We start from the raw sequence: 18,745 nt of genomic DNA, 5'->3' as shown, positions 1-18,745 counted from the left end.
CAAAGCTAACCATGTGACACCGCCCCTAATTAAAGGTTGGAGTTTTTATCTCCAATTTCCATATAGCAAGCATAAGCTGCGATCCGCTTAGAGGTTGACAGCCTTGCGGAAGTTCTCGCCAGCATAGATGGCGTTGGAGCCGAGCTCCTCCTCAATACGCAGGATCTGGTTGAGCTTGGCCAAGCGCTCAGATCTGGCAGGAGCACCAGTCTTGATCTGGCCAGCCCGGATACCGACGACGATGTCAGAGATGGTGACATCCTCAGTCTCACCAGAACGGTGAGAGACCATGACACCCCAGCCGTCGGCATAGGAGTCCTTGGCAGCCTGGATAGACTCGGTCAAAGTTCCGATCTGGTTGACCTTCAGCAGCAGGGCGTTGGCAGCCTTGAGCTCAATAGCTTGCTTGATGCGGAGGGGGTTGGTGACAGTCAGATCATCGCCAACAATCTGGATGTCCTGAGTCTTGTAGAAGTAGCTCCAGGCCTCCCAGTCGTCCTCAGCGAAGGGGTCCTCAATGCTGACGATGGGGTACTTCTTGCTGAGCTCACCGTACAAGGTGGCCAGCTGCTCGTAGGTGATCCACTTAGTCGGGTCGCTGTCAGGGTTCTTGAAGTCCAAGTCGTACTTCTTCTCCTCAGTCTTGTAGAACTCGCTGGATGCCACATCCATAGCGATGTGAACCTTGCCGGTATATCCCGCCTTCTCAATAGCCTCGGTAATGAGGTCCAGAGCCTCTTCGGCAGTCTGGATATCGGGAGCAACACCACCCTCGTCTCCGACATTGCCAGCGGACTGGCCGTACTTCTTCTTGGCGAGACCCTTCAGCAGTTGGTAGACCTCCGCACCCTGGCGCAGGGCCTCGGAAAATGACGGAGCCGATCTGAGCCGAGTTAGCATGGTATCTCCAGTTGCTTTACCGAGCTGTAACACTTACGAAGGGACGATCATGAACTCCTGGAAGGCCAAGCGGCCACCAGCGTGAGATCTAGTGTGTGATCAGTCACTGTACGCATTGTAAACCAGGGCGGGTTCTCAACTCACCCTCCATTGAGAACGTTCATGAACGGAACGGGAAGAACGTAGGGCTTCTTGGTTCCAGCGAGATCAGAAACGTGAGCGTAGAGGGGGACTCCCTGTCATTAGTTAGTACCGTGATTTCCGTCAGTTCAGACCGTTACCACAAACCTTCTCAGCAGCACCGGCCTTGGCAACAGCCAAGCTGACACCGAGAATGGCGTTGGCACCGAGCTTGGTCTTGTTTGTGGTGCCGTCGAGCTTGATGAGGAACTCATCAACCTTGGACTGGTCCTTGACATCAAGACCCTCCTTGATCAGGGCAGGGCCGATGATGTCGTTGACGTTGGCGACAGCCTTGGTGACACCCTTGCCACCCCACTTAGACTTGTCTCCATCACGGAGTTCGCAAGCCTCGTGTACACCTGTAGATATCCCATCAGTCTTTTTTTATCCGGTTACACAGAACCGATATGACGAACCAGTAGAGGCGCCAGAGGGGACAATGGCACGGTGAAGGCCGGTGTCAGTGACGAGGTCGACCTCGACGGTGGGGTTGCCACGAGAGTCGTAGACGGTGCGCGCGTGGACCTTGGTGATAGCCATACTTGCTAATCTGACTGCTTTGAGCGGCTTGTTAGAATATTGTCATGCAAATGAATTGTCAAGTCGCCCAAATATGGTGAGACAAACCTCGAGGATTGATGTGATTCTGCCAAAAGCGTGGTTAGTGCTGCCTGTGGGACTTGAGACGAATTTCGACCTGAGTAGTAGAGGAGCAAGGAAATGAAGCAGAGGGATGGGACGAAGGGGTGATAGTCTGTTTAATGTGTTTCGAGGGCAATGAAAATAGCTCAAACCACACGATGGGAGTCATAATTCGATAATGCCTCAAGCAAGCTCAGAGAAAGCTGAGATTGGGCCATTACGAGAGCGGATGACACCTGTGCAGGAGCGCGGACCACATCAAGAAAAAGCGCGAAAGTGCAAGTGATGCATACCTGATGATATTCTGGATCCTAGGGATGATATCCTAAGCAGTGATAGACAGGTGTATCAAGAGAAGAGACAGAATTGGAGGATGGTATCAAGAAGTGTTTGGTGGGAGAGAAGTGCTTTTTAGAGCTTCTCGGCGGGGTAGGTATGTATGTTTTGTTGGCGGGATGGAGGGGATGTCAGGAAGTTGCACCATTTTGGTGGGGTGACAACCGTGATGCAATCCGTCTAAGCTACTGCATCGCTGTTAGTGAGTATGGCCTCTCAACGCTTGGTCATTATCCAAGAAACCCACTTCCTGTAACAGAAGGCTAGTACTTTCTACGCTACCCATTTCACCTCAAATCGAGCCTACCGCATTGGAGGGCCAACGTTAGAAACGGGGCAGGGCTCAGGCGGCCCGATACGCTCAGAGAAAAATCTTGCATCTCATAAACTGACCAGAATGTCTCGTTGTTTGCTTCGAGAATCACACCGCTCTCGGAGCGACTCTGGCAAAAACTTTTCTTCCAAGCTGGACTGTGTCAGTCTCGTATCTCTCAGAGGCTTGCGGATGTGCGGCGGTTGGGAAGCACCCATTGCCGTTCTGATTGCTATCCTGCATGAGTCCAGACTCTGTTCCAATTGCATGATTCCAACGCCCAGTCCGAGGAGGAAGGGGTCCGTTTGCATGACACTTGGTAGGCCATCAAGGTGGTCGTCACAGATACCCATCCTGTCACTTCGCCGAAATGCGATCGGTGAAAACAGGTGTGGGTTTTCGCTATTTCGTTAATGCTGTTGACCTACTACTAGACCTCTCATCCCGCCAGTTCGGTCCCACTCGCGGCTCAGTCTTATGATCTCATTGTAAATACATCACTTGCAATCTCAACCTCGAAGTTGTAGGACAACTTAATCAAGCCCCACCACTCTGGAGACTTGAGACTTGGGAGGGCAAGTAATATACGCTTTTTCCAGTCATTGCTCCTGATAGTTCACACCATATACACAGTAGGCTCTGGTTGCTTGTGGCTATCATATAGCTAATTTTTGTAGGCCAATCAATCAGTAATACTAGCTTGATTGGCAAACTTGACAAGCGATCAGCATCTTGACGAGACGAGCACACCGAATATATGAATGCCATGAAGACTTGAAACGTTTAGTAACAACATGTCACTTCAATGACGGGTAGCGGCTGGCAAGGTATCTATGGGTACGCACTGCACTTAGTCTCAGGTCAATGGGCCTCAGTCATGCAAGTAATCGGTATTGAAAGGGCTCTAAGATCGATATTGCTGACCCTAGATGCGAGACCCCTGAACCTGAAGCTGGTCGTTCCAGGTCGATGACGGGGTTGAAGTAAATGCTCTGCGCGGCCAGGGTCGCTCAACGGTACACCAAAATCAAATCAACTGCCTTGAGCAAAGCTATCTACCTTCTCGATTCGGATCTGACTACCTCAGCCAAATAGCACTTACAGCTGCCATACCTACCTACCTAGGCAGATATATGTAAGGCGTGCACTTGCGACTGAGACTGGATGCCTGTCTCTCAACACGCTACAAGATGCAGTGCGTGGTGCGGCTAGGAGCGGAGCTGGTGGATGTGATATAGATCCCAGGTCGCAGGTGCCGACCCGTCAGGCTTACCCACCATCTTTCACCCTCAGTATATTAGGCACAGACAGACAAGGTCGGTATATTACAGAACATAAGTGTGGTTGTTCTGGGTTGATTCGAGGTCCTGCTACCTCATAACATGTTATGTAGGATTGTGGAGGATTAGGTAGCCATGGCGAAAGCAGATCGGCCACCTTCTGGAATAAGAGCAGTTTAGGTGCTTCAGGGCGGGGGTCGCCCTGCACAGCGTTTGTTGATAGGCCGGGAGCCGCCAAGCCGGTGCTCCAGGGCTGCCTTCTTGCGCCCGGGCCCCAGCAAATTGACGCCTCATGCAGCTTGATCTCTGTCACGCGAGGCTTCTGCTGCGCAGTAGCTAAGTCAGTCGCTCATCAATGTACGGGGCACATTGGGCTACCACCTTCCACACTCCGCATTACATGTAATATCTACCTCTTAGCTGGGAGCTTCGCTCCCGCATCCATTCTTTGTAAATCATGTCTTTGCCCTGTCTTATATCCATTGCCTCTTCGTCTCGTGTCGTTACCAGAGCTGTCTCGCCGCTGAGCCTGTCGCGCAACCACGGCGCAAAACTTTTTCGGTAGGTTTTGACCGTCGAGGCTGCATCGAGCTGCAGTCCCCAGACCAGAGCCCGTCCAGCCTTGGCCCGACCCAGTCAATTGTCCCCTCTGACCCCGCGACTAACTGACCGACAGGATTACTGCTTCTCTACCTCCCGCTGCGAGGTCTTACACCGTTGTTTCTCCTGCTTCACCCCAATTTGTCGTCAATCGCTGCCGACGGAGTCCCCTGCGCAACGTGCCGATCCGCTTTTGTTCCTATCGGCGAAATACCATGTGCAGAACCGCTGCTGCTGCCGAGAATGGAGGTGGGGTCAACGTCCAGGGACGAGAGCTCCTCCCCGCGAACGTCGTGCCTCAACACTACGATCTGACGCTTGAGCCCGACTTCGAGAAGTTCACCTTCGATGGCACTGTCGTCATTGATCTTGATGTGGAAGAGGACTCTAAGTCCATTTCCCTGCACACTTTGGAGCTGGACATCCACAGCGCCAAGGTATCCTCCGATGGCAAGACCGTGAGGTAAGCAACTATACCTTTCTTCATATCCGCTACTTCTATACAAATACGCTGACACCTCGCCCCTTATAGCTCCTCCCCGGAGATAACCTACGATGAATCCACACAGGTCTCGAAGTTCGACTTCTCCGATGCCATCCCGAAGGGCAGCAAGGCGCAGCTTGAGATCAAGTTCACCGGCCAACTTAACGACAAGATGGCTGGCTTCTACCGATCGAGCTACAAGAACCCAGATGGCACCAATGGTGTCCTGGCCACCACGCAGATGGAGCCGACTGATGCCCGGAGAGCTTTCCCCTGCTTCGACGAGCCGTCCCTGAAAGCGAAATTCACTGTCACACTCATCGCCGAGAAGGACCTGACCTGCTTGAGCAACATGGACGTCGCTTCGGAGACCGAGGTCGGCGCAAAGAAGGCTGTCAAGTTCAATGTCTCTCCCTTGATGTCAACCTACCTCGTCGCCTTCATCGTCGGTAAGCTCAATTACATTGAGAGTACCGATTTCCGTGTCCCAGTCCGCGTCTACGCACCACCTGGTCAGGACATTGAACACGGTCGCTTCTCTCTTAAGCTCGCTGCCCAGACTCTTGCGTTCTACGAGAAGGTTTTCGGTATCGAGTTCCCCCTGCCTAAGATGGACCAAGTTGCTATTCCTGATTTCGCTCAAGGCGCTATGGAGAACTGGGGCCTGGTGACTTACCGTGTCGTCGATCTCCTTCTTGACGAGAAGGCCAGCGGTGCGGCAACCAAGGAGAGGGTTGCGGAGGTCGTCCAGCACGAGTTAGCTCACCAATGGTTTGGCAACCTCGTCACAATGGACTGGTGGGATGGCTTGTGGCTGAACGAAGGTTTCGCCACCTGGGCATCCTGGTACTCCTGCAATGTTTTCTACCCAGAGTGGAAGGTATGGCAGACATATGTGACCGATACACTCCAAAGCGCCTTGGCTCTGGATTCATTGAGAAGCAGCCACCCCATCGAGGTACCAGTAAAGAAAGCAGATGAGATTAATCAGATCTTTGACGCTATCTCGTACTCCAAGGGTTCTTGCGTTCTCCGTATGATCTCAAGCTATCTCGGTGAGGATACCTTCCTTGAGGGTGTTCGCAGATATCTCAAGAAGCATGCGTATGGCAATACACAAACGGGCGACCTCTGGGCTTCTCTGGCTGACGCCAGTGGTAAGAAGGTAGAGGATGTGATGACCACATGGACAAAGAATGTCGGTTATCCTGTGGTGACTGTCACCGAGAAGGACAACGCGATCCATGTGAAGCAGAACCGTTTCTTGCGAACTGGAGACGTCAAGCCCGAGGAGGACAAAGTTCTATACCCCGTCTTCCTTGGACTTCGCACCAAGGATGGCGTTGATGAGTCTCTGACTTTAGACAAAAGGGAGGCCGACTTCAGTCTGCCAAGCACCGAATTCTTCAAGCTGAACGCAAACCACACAAGCCTTTATCGTACCTCTTACTCTCCCGAGCGTCTAGAGAAGCTCGGCCTTGCAGCCAAGGAAGGACTGCTGCCAATTGAGGATCGCGCTGGCATGATCGCAGATGCAGGTGCTCTGGCTGTCTCTGGATACCAGAAAACCTCTGGTGTTTTGAGCCTTCTGAAAGGGTTTGACTCGGAGTCAGAATTTGTCGTATGGAACGAGATCATTGCCCGTCTGTCCGCTATTCAGAGCGCCTTCATCTTTGAGGACAAGGCCATTCGTGATGGTCTAGAAGCTTTCCAGAGAGAAATTGTAAGCGCCAAGGCTCACGCGATGGGTTGGACATTCTCGGAAGAGGACGGCCATATTCAGCAGCAATTCAAGGCGATGATGTTCGGCAGTGCCGGTCTCTCTGGTGACCAGGCCATTATCACCAGTGCCAAGGAGATGTTCAACAAATATATGGCTGGCGACAAGTCTGCCATTCACCCGAATATCCGCGGCAGCGTCTTCGGCATGGCCCTAAAGTATGGCGGCAAGGAAGAGGTAAGATCGCAAGCTCTTGTGTGAGACTGGCAGCTAACAACTTTTGCAGTATGAGAAGATTCTCAACTTCTACCGGACGTCTAACAACAGCGACGAGCGTAACACGGCATTGCGCTGCCTGGGCCGCGCTAAGGACCCCGAGCTGATCCAGAGGACATTGGGCATGCTCTTTGGAGGTGAGGTCAAGGATCAGGATATCTACATGCCTGCTGCTGGCCTACGTAGCCATCCGGAGGGTATTGAAGCCCTATTCGATTGGATGACTGAGAACTGGGACGAGCTCTACAAGAGACTCCCGCCTGCCCTGTCTATGCTCGGCTCTATGGTGACGATTTTCACCTCGAGCTTCACAAATCCCCAGCAGCTTGCTCGAGTGGAGAAGTTCTTCGCGGACAAGGACACTAAGGGTTACGACCAGTCACTTGCCCAGAGTCTGGATGCTATCCGCTCCAAGATCGCGTGGCTGGAGCGCGATCGAGCTGATGTTGCATCGTGGGTCAAGGAGAATGGCTACGGTGCGTGATCGTAGACCACACACATCCCGGCAATCTATCAAGATGGGTCGATTGACATTTTCAGCTGAGAACAATCTGAGATGGCAGCATCGTCTCTAGATTTAGCTTGTTTGTGCCCAAGTTGGCGCAACATACACTACTCCGATAATACATAAATGTCCAGTGGCGAAAAGCCCTCTGCGTAACCCTCCTGAAAGCCGCCTTATGATTGTCAATTTATTTGTGCCATTCCCCACCCTGATGATAGCTACTCGTCACTGTGAAGATGACTTCACAACTCAATTCCATTAGCAAGCAGCATCTGTAGTGTCTCCGCATCACATATGATATTATTCTGAGTTGTATCTTTCGCCTCGTTCCTCGTGATCGCTGCGTCCTTCGCTCGGCTTATAAGGTCTTTGTTCATAACATAGTTACGTTGTAACTTAGAGGCAGCTACATTTTCGCCTGTTCATGAAGTGTCAACAGATTGCCATAAATGTCAAGCAGATACAAGCTAATGACTACATACTGGTAGCTTTATTTTCGCCTGTTCGTCAAGTGTTAACAACCCATGAAAATGTCAAGCAAGTAGAGGTCAGTGACTACATACTGATAGTTATCGAGCCTAGTTGTAAACCATTGTTGGGTGCCCCTGCTGGAATCGATTGCTGCTGTCGTCTGCTGTTTGCATCGGCGATCATTTTCGCATTTCCAGCTTGTTGCTCCTCCTCAGGGCGCGGGAGCTCTACTTTGTTATGGATTGCGAGGTTGAACGTCGGATGGGCAACCTGGTTTTAATATCCGACTTTCTGGCTTGATAGAGACTCACAGGCTGTGATACACCGGGGGTCCTTGACACTGGCGGTCGTTGCCGTTGTCGATCAAAGCCTTGCGACCTAACTTGGCTTTGGGCCGAGTGAATGATTTGCTTGTCCTTCCAAGGCTCAGCCATGTTGAGGTTCTACTTGGGGCCAGAGAAAGTAGAATAAGTGCTTGGGGAAGGGAGCCTCGTTCTCCAAATTACAAGAATGGTGCACATTATAGCCTGACTTCACATTCCCATCTAAGCTTTATCAGAGGACTTAATCTGACACCTAACCATTGGGACCAACATGCCATAAAGGTGAAAGTTCGCCTGATGCGGTACACAACGTGTGGAAATAGATAAGGAATAAGGAAAGCGGAAACTCATTTCCAGCAAGTGTGGCTATGATAACAGAAGTACGCCTACTGCTACGTGGCGGTGGTGACTGGTACGAGAAGTTGACAAGGTCGATTGACTCTGTCGATTGCATTTGTGTATTTGCAGCCCTAGGCGTTAAGTAGTTCCTTCTGTGGTAAAGAGATCTGAAGAGTGCGGAAGGAAAGGGGCTGGCAGGTGGCAAGTGTTGTCCATGGTCTCGTCACTTTGGCAGTTGCGAGTGCAGTCAACTAACTACAACGATCTCTCCAAGATTGACCACTATGAAAATAGAGGCGAAGGGAAACTACTTTCAACGGCCTCCGGAAACCTGGCTGGCATGCGCACGAAGGACACAAATACGATCACACTATTTAGCTGTCAACTCGCCACCAATGGATACTTCACTTTCCGTATTCATCATTCACCAGCCATGGATTTATCTTGATAATCTCCACAGTCAAACCCAGTGGTATCTTGACTACACTTGGATGTCCAGCAGACTCAAAACTACTTCACTGCCAGCGGGTCCCATAGGAAATGTCTGCCATCCTCTGTGCCGTTGACTATTTGTCTCGAGCCAGGCTAATGTAATGTCAGCCATCGGCCAGAAGGCTTGCTGGTCATTCTTTCCCACTCCAGCTGGCCTCACACTGAGGCATCGTAACGAGCGCACCTGCATCCCCGACGACTGACCCTCTCTAGTGATCTCAAGTGCAGTTGCTTCTTGTTACAAAATACCCTGTTAGAAGCAGTTGCAATTCAGCAACCAGAGTTGAACAAAACAGCACGCTCGCCTGCATTGTGTCTCCCGTCTGTTTTGTTCTTTTCCTTCAAACGAACTGACTCTCTGAGTCCCGGTCTTGTCGGCGTCAGGATATCGTCAGATAACCTGACGGCCCATTGGCTTGTACCGTCCCCGGCTGAACACCGTCATGTTCAAGATTAACCCTCTTGGGCGCGATTGTATGGATTGACCAACTTCTTCGTGAAGTTCCCATGGTCTCTCTGCCTCGCGTTCTCGTGGAACATCTCCTACTGCTATGTCTATACCCGTGTTGTGCAGAAGACAGATCCATGCGTGAGTGTGCTGTCCACCCAATAATTGTAGTTATGATGAAGCCTATTGATTGAATCGACTCGTGATCTTGGTTCCTCCGTGTGCGCTTAGCTATCCTTGATTGTGACTTTGCCAATTCTTTGCGTCGCCGGCATCTGCCACATTCTATTCCCTTGCCCGTGATGTGTGACATTGGCTTGGCATTATGGTAAACCTGTGAAGTTGAAAAGGCCCCCTTTGCTTAGCTTGTGAAGAAAGCATTTGTGTATGGAACCTTGAAATGCCAATATGTGTAGTCGCGAAAGCACTGTGCTCGTCGATGTAAATTCTTTGGGGCGTTCTGCCTTGACATGACGGAGACTAATACTAGGTTTCCACCTTCTTGTGTGCCCCGTGTGCTCTCAGACCAACCTGACTCAACATCTGTGGCTTGCCAGAGTGAGTAGATCTACACAAGACCTGGCTCCCCTATCGCTCGCACGAGCTGCACAGGTTCGGAGCTTGATAGATGTGCCAATTTAGATTGATCAAACCACGGTACGCGCTGCCGAGTTTATTAGTAGACAGCCTAGAGTCATGAAGGGGCGAGCAATGTTCCGGGCCAATTTCGCTATGGATTGATCGATAATAGCATTGTATGAAAGTGGTGCTTCGTCAGGGTCACCGTGTTGAAAAAAGAAAGATAGATCCATGGCTGTAGAGACTCGAAGGAATGGTAGTGCCAGGGGTACATAACGTGATCCACTTTCACCAACACCATTGATCGACCTTCCATGAGCGTAATGATGTTTCTCAAAATCCAGTACAGTCAGGAAACATCGTAATACATGAGCTATTCAGTGTGTTATTAGTACGAAAGTGACCTATCCTAAGAGTTAGCCATCCATGTCGGTAGCTTTATAGAATTGTCGCTTGTTATCCAAATTCAGCAGCCAATCCCGATGATACATGTCAAAGGACAATATACAATGTGGATTGCGACCAAAAGCTTTCAGTATTCAAAGAAGACAGGGAACAATTTCAGAGTGTTCCAATGCACCTAGAAGATTTGCGGCAATTGGTGCTAGACTTCACTGAACCACGTGAACCAACCAAAAGCATCGCCAAAAAATCCATCTTCTCCACAACAGAGAGTGCAGACCATGGAAGAGCCAACTGAAGTGACGTAAAGTGGTTTTTTCAACCTCGACAAAATCTGACTTCTTTTCCAGCATGGCGAAAGACAAGAAAGGGAAGAGTGAGGCCAAGAAGGCCAAACTCGCCGAAAAGAAGCAGAAGCAGGAGAAGAAGGGCGAGAAGAAGGCCAAGACCAAGGCAGCTAAAATGGACGGCAGTGATGCCGAAGACGTTGACCTAGACCAAGTGCTTGAGGAGTATAAGAGACAGCAGGAACAATTTCTCAAGATCACGGAAACGGTGGCGGAGGGCCCCCCAAAGCCGCGGTCGGCATCAACCTTCCTGGCTTCGCCTTCAAACAGCAACCAGCTGCTGCTATTTGGTGGGGAGTATTTTAATGGCGCCCTGGCGACATTCTTCAATGATTTGCATATCTACTATGTTGATCGTGATGAATGGCGCACAGTCACATCCCCTAATGCGCCCCTCCCACGGTCAGGACATGCCTGGTGCAGAGGTGGGAACCAGGCAAACTTCGTCTACCTCTTCGGCGGTGAATTCAGCTCTCCCAAGCAAGGTACATTCTACCATTACAATGATTTTTGGCGTCTCGAACCAAACACGAGAGAATGGATGCGACTGGAACCCAAAGGCAAGACACCTCCAGCTAGGAGCGGTCACCGCATGACGTATTACAAGAATTACATTATTCTCTTTGGCGGCTTCCAGGATACTGCGAATCAGACCAAGTATCTTGCCGACCTATGGCTATACGACACTCAGAACTTCGTCTGGTTCAACCCGACCTTGCCGCCGGCACAGCTGAAACCTGATGCGCGATCATCGTTCACTTTCCTCCCTCACGAGCAGGGTGCGGTGTTGTACGGTGGTTATTCACGTGTCAAGGCCACGGTTGCCGCCAACAAGCAAGCAAAGTCTGGGTCACAGGGACAAAGAAATATCCTCAAGCCTATGATCCATCAAGACTGCTACTTCTTGAGAATTACGCAGCCACCAGCGGATGCGCCGCCAAATACACCTCCCACAGTGCGATGGGAGAAGCGCAAGAAGCCAGCCAACACACCCGAGCCTAAGCGTGCTGGCACCACGATGGCTTTCCACAAGGGAAGAGGGATCCTGTTTGGCGGAGTGCATGATGTAGAAGAGAGCGAGGAGGGAATGGACAGTGAATTCTTCAACGGCCTATTTGCGTGGAATATCGAGCGCAACCGCTTCTTCCCGTTGACATTGCGCAAGGCTCGAACACAGAAAAAAGCGCCAGCAGAACAGCGAGGTGGCAGACGTGCTAGAGCACAGGATAGAGAAGAGGAGCTACTACGACAGCTGGCAGCCCTCGAGACAGGCGCTAGTATAGAAGATGCTGATACGATGGAGCTCGACAAGACGGCTGCTGAGCCGGATGAAGACGAGAAACCGCTACGAGAAATGCCTGTAACGATGGATCTGCCGCATCCGAGATTCAATGCGCAGCTAGCTGTGCAGGATGATGTACTGTATATTTATGGTGGCACATTTGAGAAAGGGGATAGGGAATTCACTTTCGATGATTTGTACGCCGTCGATCTCGGTAAGATGGATGGCTGTAAAGAGATATTCACTCGGCCGGTCGAGGACTGGATTGTAAGTTTCGCCGAAGATATCATGGACCTGTCCTTGCTGCAATTACTGAATTTGATAGGAGTCCGAGGATGAGGAGGATGACGAAGACGACGAAGACGAGGACATGGACGATGAAGAGGATGAGGATATCGAAATGGAAGATGATGAACCGAAAAGCTTCTCACCAAGCAAGCGGAAGAAGAAGCAGGCGGACGAGCTCTCGGAAGCTAGCACGGATTCATCGGCATCAACGTCGATTTCTGAAGAAGAGGAAAGTGAAGCTGACACGACTGCCACGTCAGTTGACGACGGCCTTCCACATCCTAGAGTATGTCTCCTACATATCTTAAAATTGATGAAATCACAGCTAATAACCACAGCCATTTGAATCTCGACGGGATTTCTTTCAGAGGACATCCAACGAATGGCAAGAGATTCTCATGCTAAGTCTAAGATGGAAGAATATCCAGCCGGAAAGTCTGTCTGTCAAAGAAATCAAAACAAGGGCATTTGAGTTGAGCGAGGAGAAGTGGTGGGATTGTCGTGAGGAAATTACTGCTCTGGAAGATGAGCAAGAGGCTGCTGGTATAGGAGAGGTTGTGTCTCTTGCTGATAGGGCCACTGGTGGTGGTACAGGAGCTGGCGCCGGTAGAAGACGATGAAACGGTTATATTGATGCTAAATTAAAATTACAGTATAGTATGACGGCCAAAGGCATATTTTTCGTCTTTCACCCATTAAGTGTTCAAGAGACTCGATAACTATGTTTGCCTTCACCGAGGTCACTTCCAACTGCCTGCTAAGCCCTTAAACACTCTTACCATGTGAGGCTACATTTTTACTCTAATAATAATAACTAGGGCCCGTACTTCTTTATTTGGGTGCTTTATAAGTTGAGTCGTTTGACCCTTTCACCTCCTTTTAAGTGATGTCATGTGACAGCGCGTAAGACTCGCCCCTCCCGCTACCGAGAGCTTCCTTTGACGAGTCATTCTACAACGTACAATTCACGAAGCGCGTCTCTTCGGCAAATCTTCTGGAACTTACTATTATTCGATCTCGGCTGCATTCATCTGCCTCCGGTACAGTTAATAAGGAACTCTGCTCCGCGGGACGTAGAAAAAGCCACACGCTCGGTAGTGAACTAATAACCACGGAAGGGAAGTAACGGAATCGAATATGCCTGTCGGCATTCAGCGTCTCAACGCTAAGAAGACACAACCAAATGAGCGCATCATTTTTATCAAGCCGCTGAAGGGCCCGGATGGACCGATCGCACAAGATTTTCTTGAGCGGATAGCGGCGCAATGCTGTAAGGCCTCCAAGTGATCAATTACAATGTCAGTCCATGCTAATCACGTTGGGCAGTACCTATAATGAAAGAGCACAGTCTCTCGGTGATGACACTGGAAGAGTATGAGCCAAACCGAGAGTTCGTCGGTCGCAATTTTAATGCTGGAGAGATCATTCAGCTGGTACTCAAGGCACGCTCGGGGCACTGGCTGCCTTTCAACTACGTGCAGATGGTCATGATGCACGAACTGGCGCATTGCAAGCAAATGAACCACTCCAGGGCGTTCTGGGCCGTCCGAAACCAGTATGCTGAGCAGATGAAGAAGCTTTGGACTCGCGGCTACACTGGAGATGGTCTGTGGGGACGCGGGGCTCTTCTTAGTTCGGGCGAGTTCGAGAGGAACACCATATCGCCAGACGAAGCCTTGCCAGAGCATCTGTGCGGCGGTACCTATCGATCACGACGGCGTAAGCGTAAGGCTAAGAAGGACCTCACCTATCAGGAGAAGAAGGAGCGGCGGATTCTGAAGAAGTTTGGAGCGAATGGAGTCGCTTTGGGAGGTGACGATGCCACAAAGCGGAAACTCGAGAAGGGGAAGACTATAGCGGCAAAACCCCGTATTGCTGGGAGCAATCGAGGGAGAGAACTTCGGGCTGCGGCTGCTTTGGCAAGATTTGAACAGCAATCGAAAGAGACGGGCGTAGAGAAGCACTATGTCGTGGATGTGGATGACGATGAGACCGTCAGTGACTCTGAGACCCAGTCTGAGAGCGACTACGAAGATGGAAGCTTCGACATCAGCAATGATGCTATTGACATCAATGGCACCAAACTTCTTGATGGCAAAGGTCATCGAATGGTCAAAGTCTGCGAGGATGAGAATACAAATGACCAGGACGCACAGCAGGAGTTAAAGGAACTCCAATCGTCACTACGAAACAAGCCCCTGTCACAGGTGAGAACCGCCGGTGCTGAGTTTGGATCTACGAGCACATCCCAATCATCATCGAAGAAACAAGACCGAGCGCACAGCGGGAAGCGGGACGCAGAGCAGATCGATGTTACACTGCAGAGCGACAACAGGAGATCTCCCTCACGAACAATCATATCAAAAAGCACGCAATCTGTCAACAAGCGTACAACGCTTCAATCTTCTTCAGACGCTGGTGCAGGACGGGAGTGTCCCATCTGCTCATTCACGAACGAACCACTATCGATTACTTGCAGCATGTGCTCCAATGTTCTTGATGCAGAGAGCGTCCCTGGTTCGTGGAAATGCGAAAAACCGAGTTGCAAGGAAAGCATTTATCTGAATGCAGGCGACTGTGGAGTCTGTGGAATCTGTGGGCAACGAAAAGACTTGAATGGCTGAGCAGCACTTTCTCTACAGTGGATTGACTGATCGCATAGTTCAGATTGTGCAGGGCAGGGCAAGGCAAGTGACCCGGATCTACAGAGTTGGGACGAACATTTTGCTCGCACAGCCATTGTTCTGCACACTCATCTCGGTTGCCCTTTGGGTGTCGCAGAGCCTTGGGAAGATCATGTTGTGTTCATGGGATAGTGAGATCACACTAGCAATTGATGGCTCGTGGAGACGCAGAGCATTCGATGGAATGCCTCCCATTTGCCAGGGTGGGCATCAAGAGGTTAGCAGGTGGTAGTTGTTGGAGAAGAATGGATGAACAACCCTAGCCTTGTAAGCAACCTGTTAGCTATTCAACCTAACCGCTGTCTGTATGATACAGCTGCGCAGGGCGGCCAGTATGGGTAGTAACAAATATGAAATCCAGAGAGTAGCGGATTATCAAGGGCTAGCACCGTTGCTGGTGCATCGACTGAAATGGATGTGCCGCGACTGCTAGGGAGACGTTTCAAGATGTCGGGGAGTTGGTACGCCTGGGCGTGCGGTGAGGAATCGTAAGCAGCACTGCGGCTCAACCATTGGCTTGCAAGCCTCTACCGGGGAAACGCTGCGCTAGGCCCACTGCCGGTAGTGTTCGCAGAAGCCCCGACTGGCATGGCCCAACTCAATCAGTAACCCAGGATGTTTCATCTCTTCAACCCCCGCCCTATCAAGACACGTTGACCCTGCTGCGGTGCTAATGGTTCCATAGATCAGCCACGGAAGCTTTGGACGTCGCATGAGGGAGCAACACTAGGATCAAGCGATCTCCATTAGGGAAGGGCCACTTCCCCTGGTTTCCCATGCGCTGGGATGGCAGGGCAAAGTTGGCCAGCTCCCCAATCGCTGCTCCTCGCCTCTTTGGGCTCGGATGTATGGGAGCAGCCTCCTGCCAAGGGCCTTCACGCGGCCGTGGCAGTGAGTTACGCAAGCAATCCAGGGTATAGATCCTGGTCTATCGTCTGTGGTTCGTCTGAGTTGTAGAAAACCGTTGGTATGCCGTCTGGAGTAGTTTTGTCCATCTTATCCCCATCTCCACGAGTCTACAGCTCTCTTGCAGAGAACGCCAACCATCTTTTCATTCTCTTGTCCTTTTCCATTCTTGACCACGAGATCTGTGATCGTTCATTCTTTTCTCTTTTGGACCTGGGTGTCTTATTTCAACAAGTCCTTTTTCTTCCTTTTTCGCCTTTTAACTGTCATCTGGCTTGAAGTCATTTGCTTCAAATTCTCATATTTTCTTATATCAACCACGGACCAATTCACACGATACCCGCGTATTACGTATACCAAAAACAGTATCTTCAAGATGATCTCCGTTTCCGTTGTTTTTCAGACCCTCTTGGTCTTCTTCAGCTGCGTGGCTGCCATGCCCTCTGGCTTTCCTCGAGTCTATGTCCCGCAACAACATTTCGAGGTTCTGCAAATGCGAGCATCAACTTCAGTCAACCCTGACGCTGTAACCGGTGTAACATGCCAGGACCGCAGCCAGTATGACCAAACAGCATTCCCCTTTTCTCGAATGACTGCATTCTAACACCCACATAGGAACATCGTCTTTCATGATCAGAACGTTGCGGAGCTGGGTATTTGCGGAGGCATTGCAGGCGCTATCACGAAGTGTGGCGGCGCACCAACAAGCACAGTGGGCCAGTCAGGGACGGCCAAGTTCTCTCTCAACGCCGTCGACAGTGGAGCCACCATCAACATCTCCAAGGGCAGGTGGGAGCAGTGTATCCGTGCCGCGAGAGCTGTCTGCCCAACCGGCAGCATGAGCGGCACGTGTGTCGGCGGTGCAAGCACGGGCAACGTTGCCTTCACATTGGCCAACCCCTGAGCCGGATACCTTCAACAAGGAGGCAGACCCTAAGGTTCTTCCTTGATCTGACTCTCTTCCCCTCGCCGCATGCCACAGGAATTGGGAAATACATGAATTGGAAAACCGGTTATATACGGGAAATGGGGCGTTCTGTTGATTAAATAGAGGATGGCAGGATCAACTCTCATGATGGGCGATCATGTACAACAACACGAATGATAAGGCAAAGCTTCTCCAAAAAAATCTCAAAATACTCAAATTATAGATGACAAATATACATAACCGGCACCAAGCTGGTCATCTTACGCTGGTGTGAACATATATTCTATGTGACTTTGTGAACGCCTATCTCTATCCCTTTTTTCACCATACCTGGGTATCATAATATTTTGATGATCAAGTGAACGCCTGCCATGCCAAGATACCGTAAAATAAGCTGAGTTTCTCCATACTCTGTAAGCCCAGGGGCCATAAGCTCTCTGACCAGAATCTGACTTTAATAAGCACTGGCAGATCAAATTCTATTTCCCCATCAGTAGCCAAACCGCGTAACGCACTCCTCGCGGTGCAGCTCCAGACAATCCAAGGCGCAGACGCGCGTCCCGCACTTCATACACCGCACACGGCCCCAATATCCGCACAGCTCACAGAAATGCCTTGGCGGATACCGTGCGTCGTCGGGACCCCATGTGCCTCGCGCCTGGTTGTAGTTGAGCGGCAAGGCGGTCATCAGCTCCCGCAGCTCGTCGTCCGTTGGTAAGGGCGGCACCCAGGAGTTGGTCTCGAGAAGGGGATCCGCGTCGGCGGGATGCGCTGCCGGCGGCTGCTTGGTGTACGGCGCGAGGATGGCAGATTCCGGATCCGTGGGCAGCACGCTCGGGGCAGCGGCGTCGGCCATCTCGACATCCTCGGCTGCCTCGACCTTCGGCGGGGCCTTCTTATGCCCGCCGGATCGCTTCGAGCTCGACGGCGGCTTGGTGGACAGCAGCTGCTGTTGCGTGCGGGCAATGAGGGCCTGGTTCGCGGCAGCAGCGGCCGCAGCAGCCGGGTTGTTCTCGAGCTGCGCCTTCTGGGCCTCGAAGTCGTCGAGGTGGTTGGCGAAGGTCTTCTGCGAGGCGAGGATCTTGCGCACGTTGGGCGTGCTCTTGCTCTGGGCCGCCGCCCGCGCCGTCTTGGGCGGCACCGCGATGCTCACGTCCTTGAAGTTGTCTCGGTTGAGCTGCGCGAGCTCCTTCTGCACGCGGGCGTCGTGCCGCGCCGACACGTCCGAGGAGCTGAGCGCGGGCTGGTTGCGGGCGCGCTTGCGGCTCGTGGGCTGCTGCTGCTGTTGTTGCTGGAGAGCGGCGGCGCTAGCAGTCAGGTCTGGGATGTATGCCCATCCCGGGGCGTGGGTCGTCCTGGTGCTGGCGACCTCTATTACCCCGAAGTTATTCATCGTGGTGGGTTGGGGGTGGGCGATCTTGTCGGTAGTAGTTGGTTGTGGAAGGAGATTCGGGAGGGAAATTTGAAGAGTGACCGGACCGCATGTGCTGTGCTACCGCACAGTAGCTTGTCTTGTCTCCCCGCGATTTGCCGGCAGGCCCACCTCCACACCCCCCGGATTGCGTACCCAACTCTTTGTCATTGAGAGAGTTCGACGCAATAGTAGGCTGTAAACAAAGGAAGACTCGCAGGTTGAAGAACTTTGATAGATCGCTTATTTAGAGGCTCAAGTAGAGCTTATCAATCAGCGTAGTATGGTGCTTGAAGTGAGCTCACGAAACATGCACTGCATCACTCATCAAGGTATCGGAACAGGCACGCGAGGACGGCCGTTACTAATCCGCACACGTTTGGTCAATTGGCAAATACCAGAAATGCTTGCTCGCGACATAAGAGACGTCGTCAATACAGAAGGTTGAGCGAATATTGTACAGCCTCAATATACATCCACCCCGGCCATCGAAACCGTTTTCCGTGTATCCTCCGAGGAACTCCAATTGCTCCATCCACAGTCGTCTGCTTATTTCTTCTTGCGATCGACCGCGTCTATCTTCTCTTCCAGAGTAGTGAGGTAGTT

The 18,745-nt window shown here is 51.4% G+C and overlaps 6 protein-coding genes across 6 annotated transcripts; 4 read left to right on the top strand and 2 right to left on the bottom strand.

Moving 5' to 3' along the window:
- Positions 1 to 87: 87 nt before the first annotated feature.
- UCRPA7_6595 (putative enolase protein) lies at positions 88 to 1,623 on the bottom strand (the record flags this gene model as incomplete). Its single annotated transcript, XM_007919132.1, has 5 exons — positions 88 to 883; positions 938 to 988; positions 1,045 to 1,136; positions 1,189 to 1,442; positions 1,500 to 1,623. 5 exons carry the CDS (start codon positions 1,621 to 1,623, stop codon positions 88 to 90), a joined length of 1,317 nt encoding a protein of 438 aa, XP_007917323.1.
- A 2,846-nt stretch (positions 1,624 to 4,469) lies between these two features.
- UCRPA7_6594 (putative aminopeptidase 2 protein) lies at positions 4,470 to 7,218 on the top strand (the record flags this gene model as incomplete). The annotated part of the gene is made up of 3 exons (XM_007919131.1): positions 4,470 to 4,717; positions 4,787 to 6,695; positions 6,745 to 7,218. The coding sequence occupies 3 exons, from the start codon at positions 4,470 to 4,472 to the stop codon at positions 7,216 to 7,218; spliced, it is 2,631 nt and encodes an 876-aa protein (XP_007917322.1).
- A 3,426-nt stretch (positions 7,219 to 10,644) lies between these two features.
- On the top strand, positions 10,645 to 12,830 carry UCRPA7_6593 (putative kelch repeats protein; the record flags this gene model as incomplete). Its single annotated transcript, XM_007919130.1, has 3 exons — positions 10,645 to 12,189; positions 12,248 to 12,496; positions 12,549 to 12,830. The coding sequence occupies 3 exons, from the start codon at positions 10,645 to 10,647 to the stop codon at positions 12,828 to 12,830; spliced, it is 2,076 nt and encodes a 691-aa protein (XP_007917321.1).
- A 517-nt stretch (positions 12,831 to 13,347) lies between these two features.
- UCRPA7_6592 (putative wlm domain-containing protein) lies at positions 13,348 to 14,775 on the top strand (the record flags this gene model as incomplete). Its single annotated transcript, XM_007919129.1, has 3 exons — positions 13,348 to 13,480; positions 13,537 to 14,417; positions 14,716 to 14,775. 3 exons carry the CDS (start codon positions 13,348 to 13,350, stop codon positions 14,773 to 14,775), a joined length of 1,074 nt encoding a protein of 357 aa, XP_007917320.1.
- A 1,401-nt stretch (positions 14,776 to 16,176) lies between these two features.
- Positions 16,177 to 16,704, top strand: UCRPA7_6591 (hypothetical protein; the record flags this gene model as incomplete). Its single annotated transcript, XM_007919128.1, has 2 exons — positions 16,177 to 16,358; positions 16,416 to 16,704. The coding sequence occupies 2 exons, from the start codon at positions 16,177 to 16,179 to the stop codon at positions 16,702 to 16,704; spliced, it is 471 nt and encodes a 156-aa protein (XP_007917319.1).
- Positions 16,705 to 17,218: 514 nt separating this feature from the next.
- On the bottom strand, positions 17,219 to 18,121 carry UCRPA7_6590 (putative hit finger domain-containing protein; the record flags this gene model as incomplete). Its single annotated transcript, XM_007919127.1, has 1 exon — positions 17,219 to 18,121. The coding sequence occupies one exon, from the start codon at positions 18,119 to 18,121 to the stop codon at positions 17,219 to 17,221; it is 903 nt and encodes a 300-aa protein (XP_007917318.1).
- Between the last annotated feature and the right edge of the window lie 624 nt (positions 18,122 to 18,745).

The sequence above is a fragment of the Phaeoacremonium minimum genome, assembly GCF_000392275.1.
Source record: "Phaeoacremonium minimum UCRPA7 unplaced genomic scaffold PA7_03_scaffold_479, whole genome shotgun sequence".
Classification (NCBI taxonomy): domain Eukaryota; kingdom Fungi; phylum Ascomycota; class Sordariomycetes; order Togniniales; family Togniniaceae; genus Phaeoacremonium; species Phaeoacremonium minimum.
Note: the sequence above shows the minus strand (reverse complement) of the source record. Positions and strands in the feature narration are given on the sequence as shown.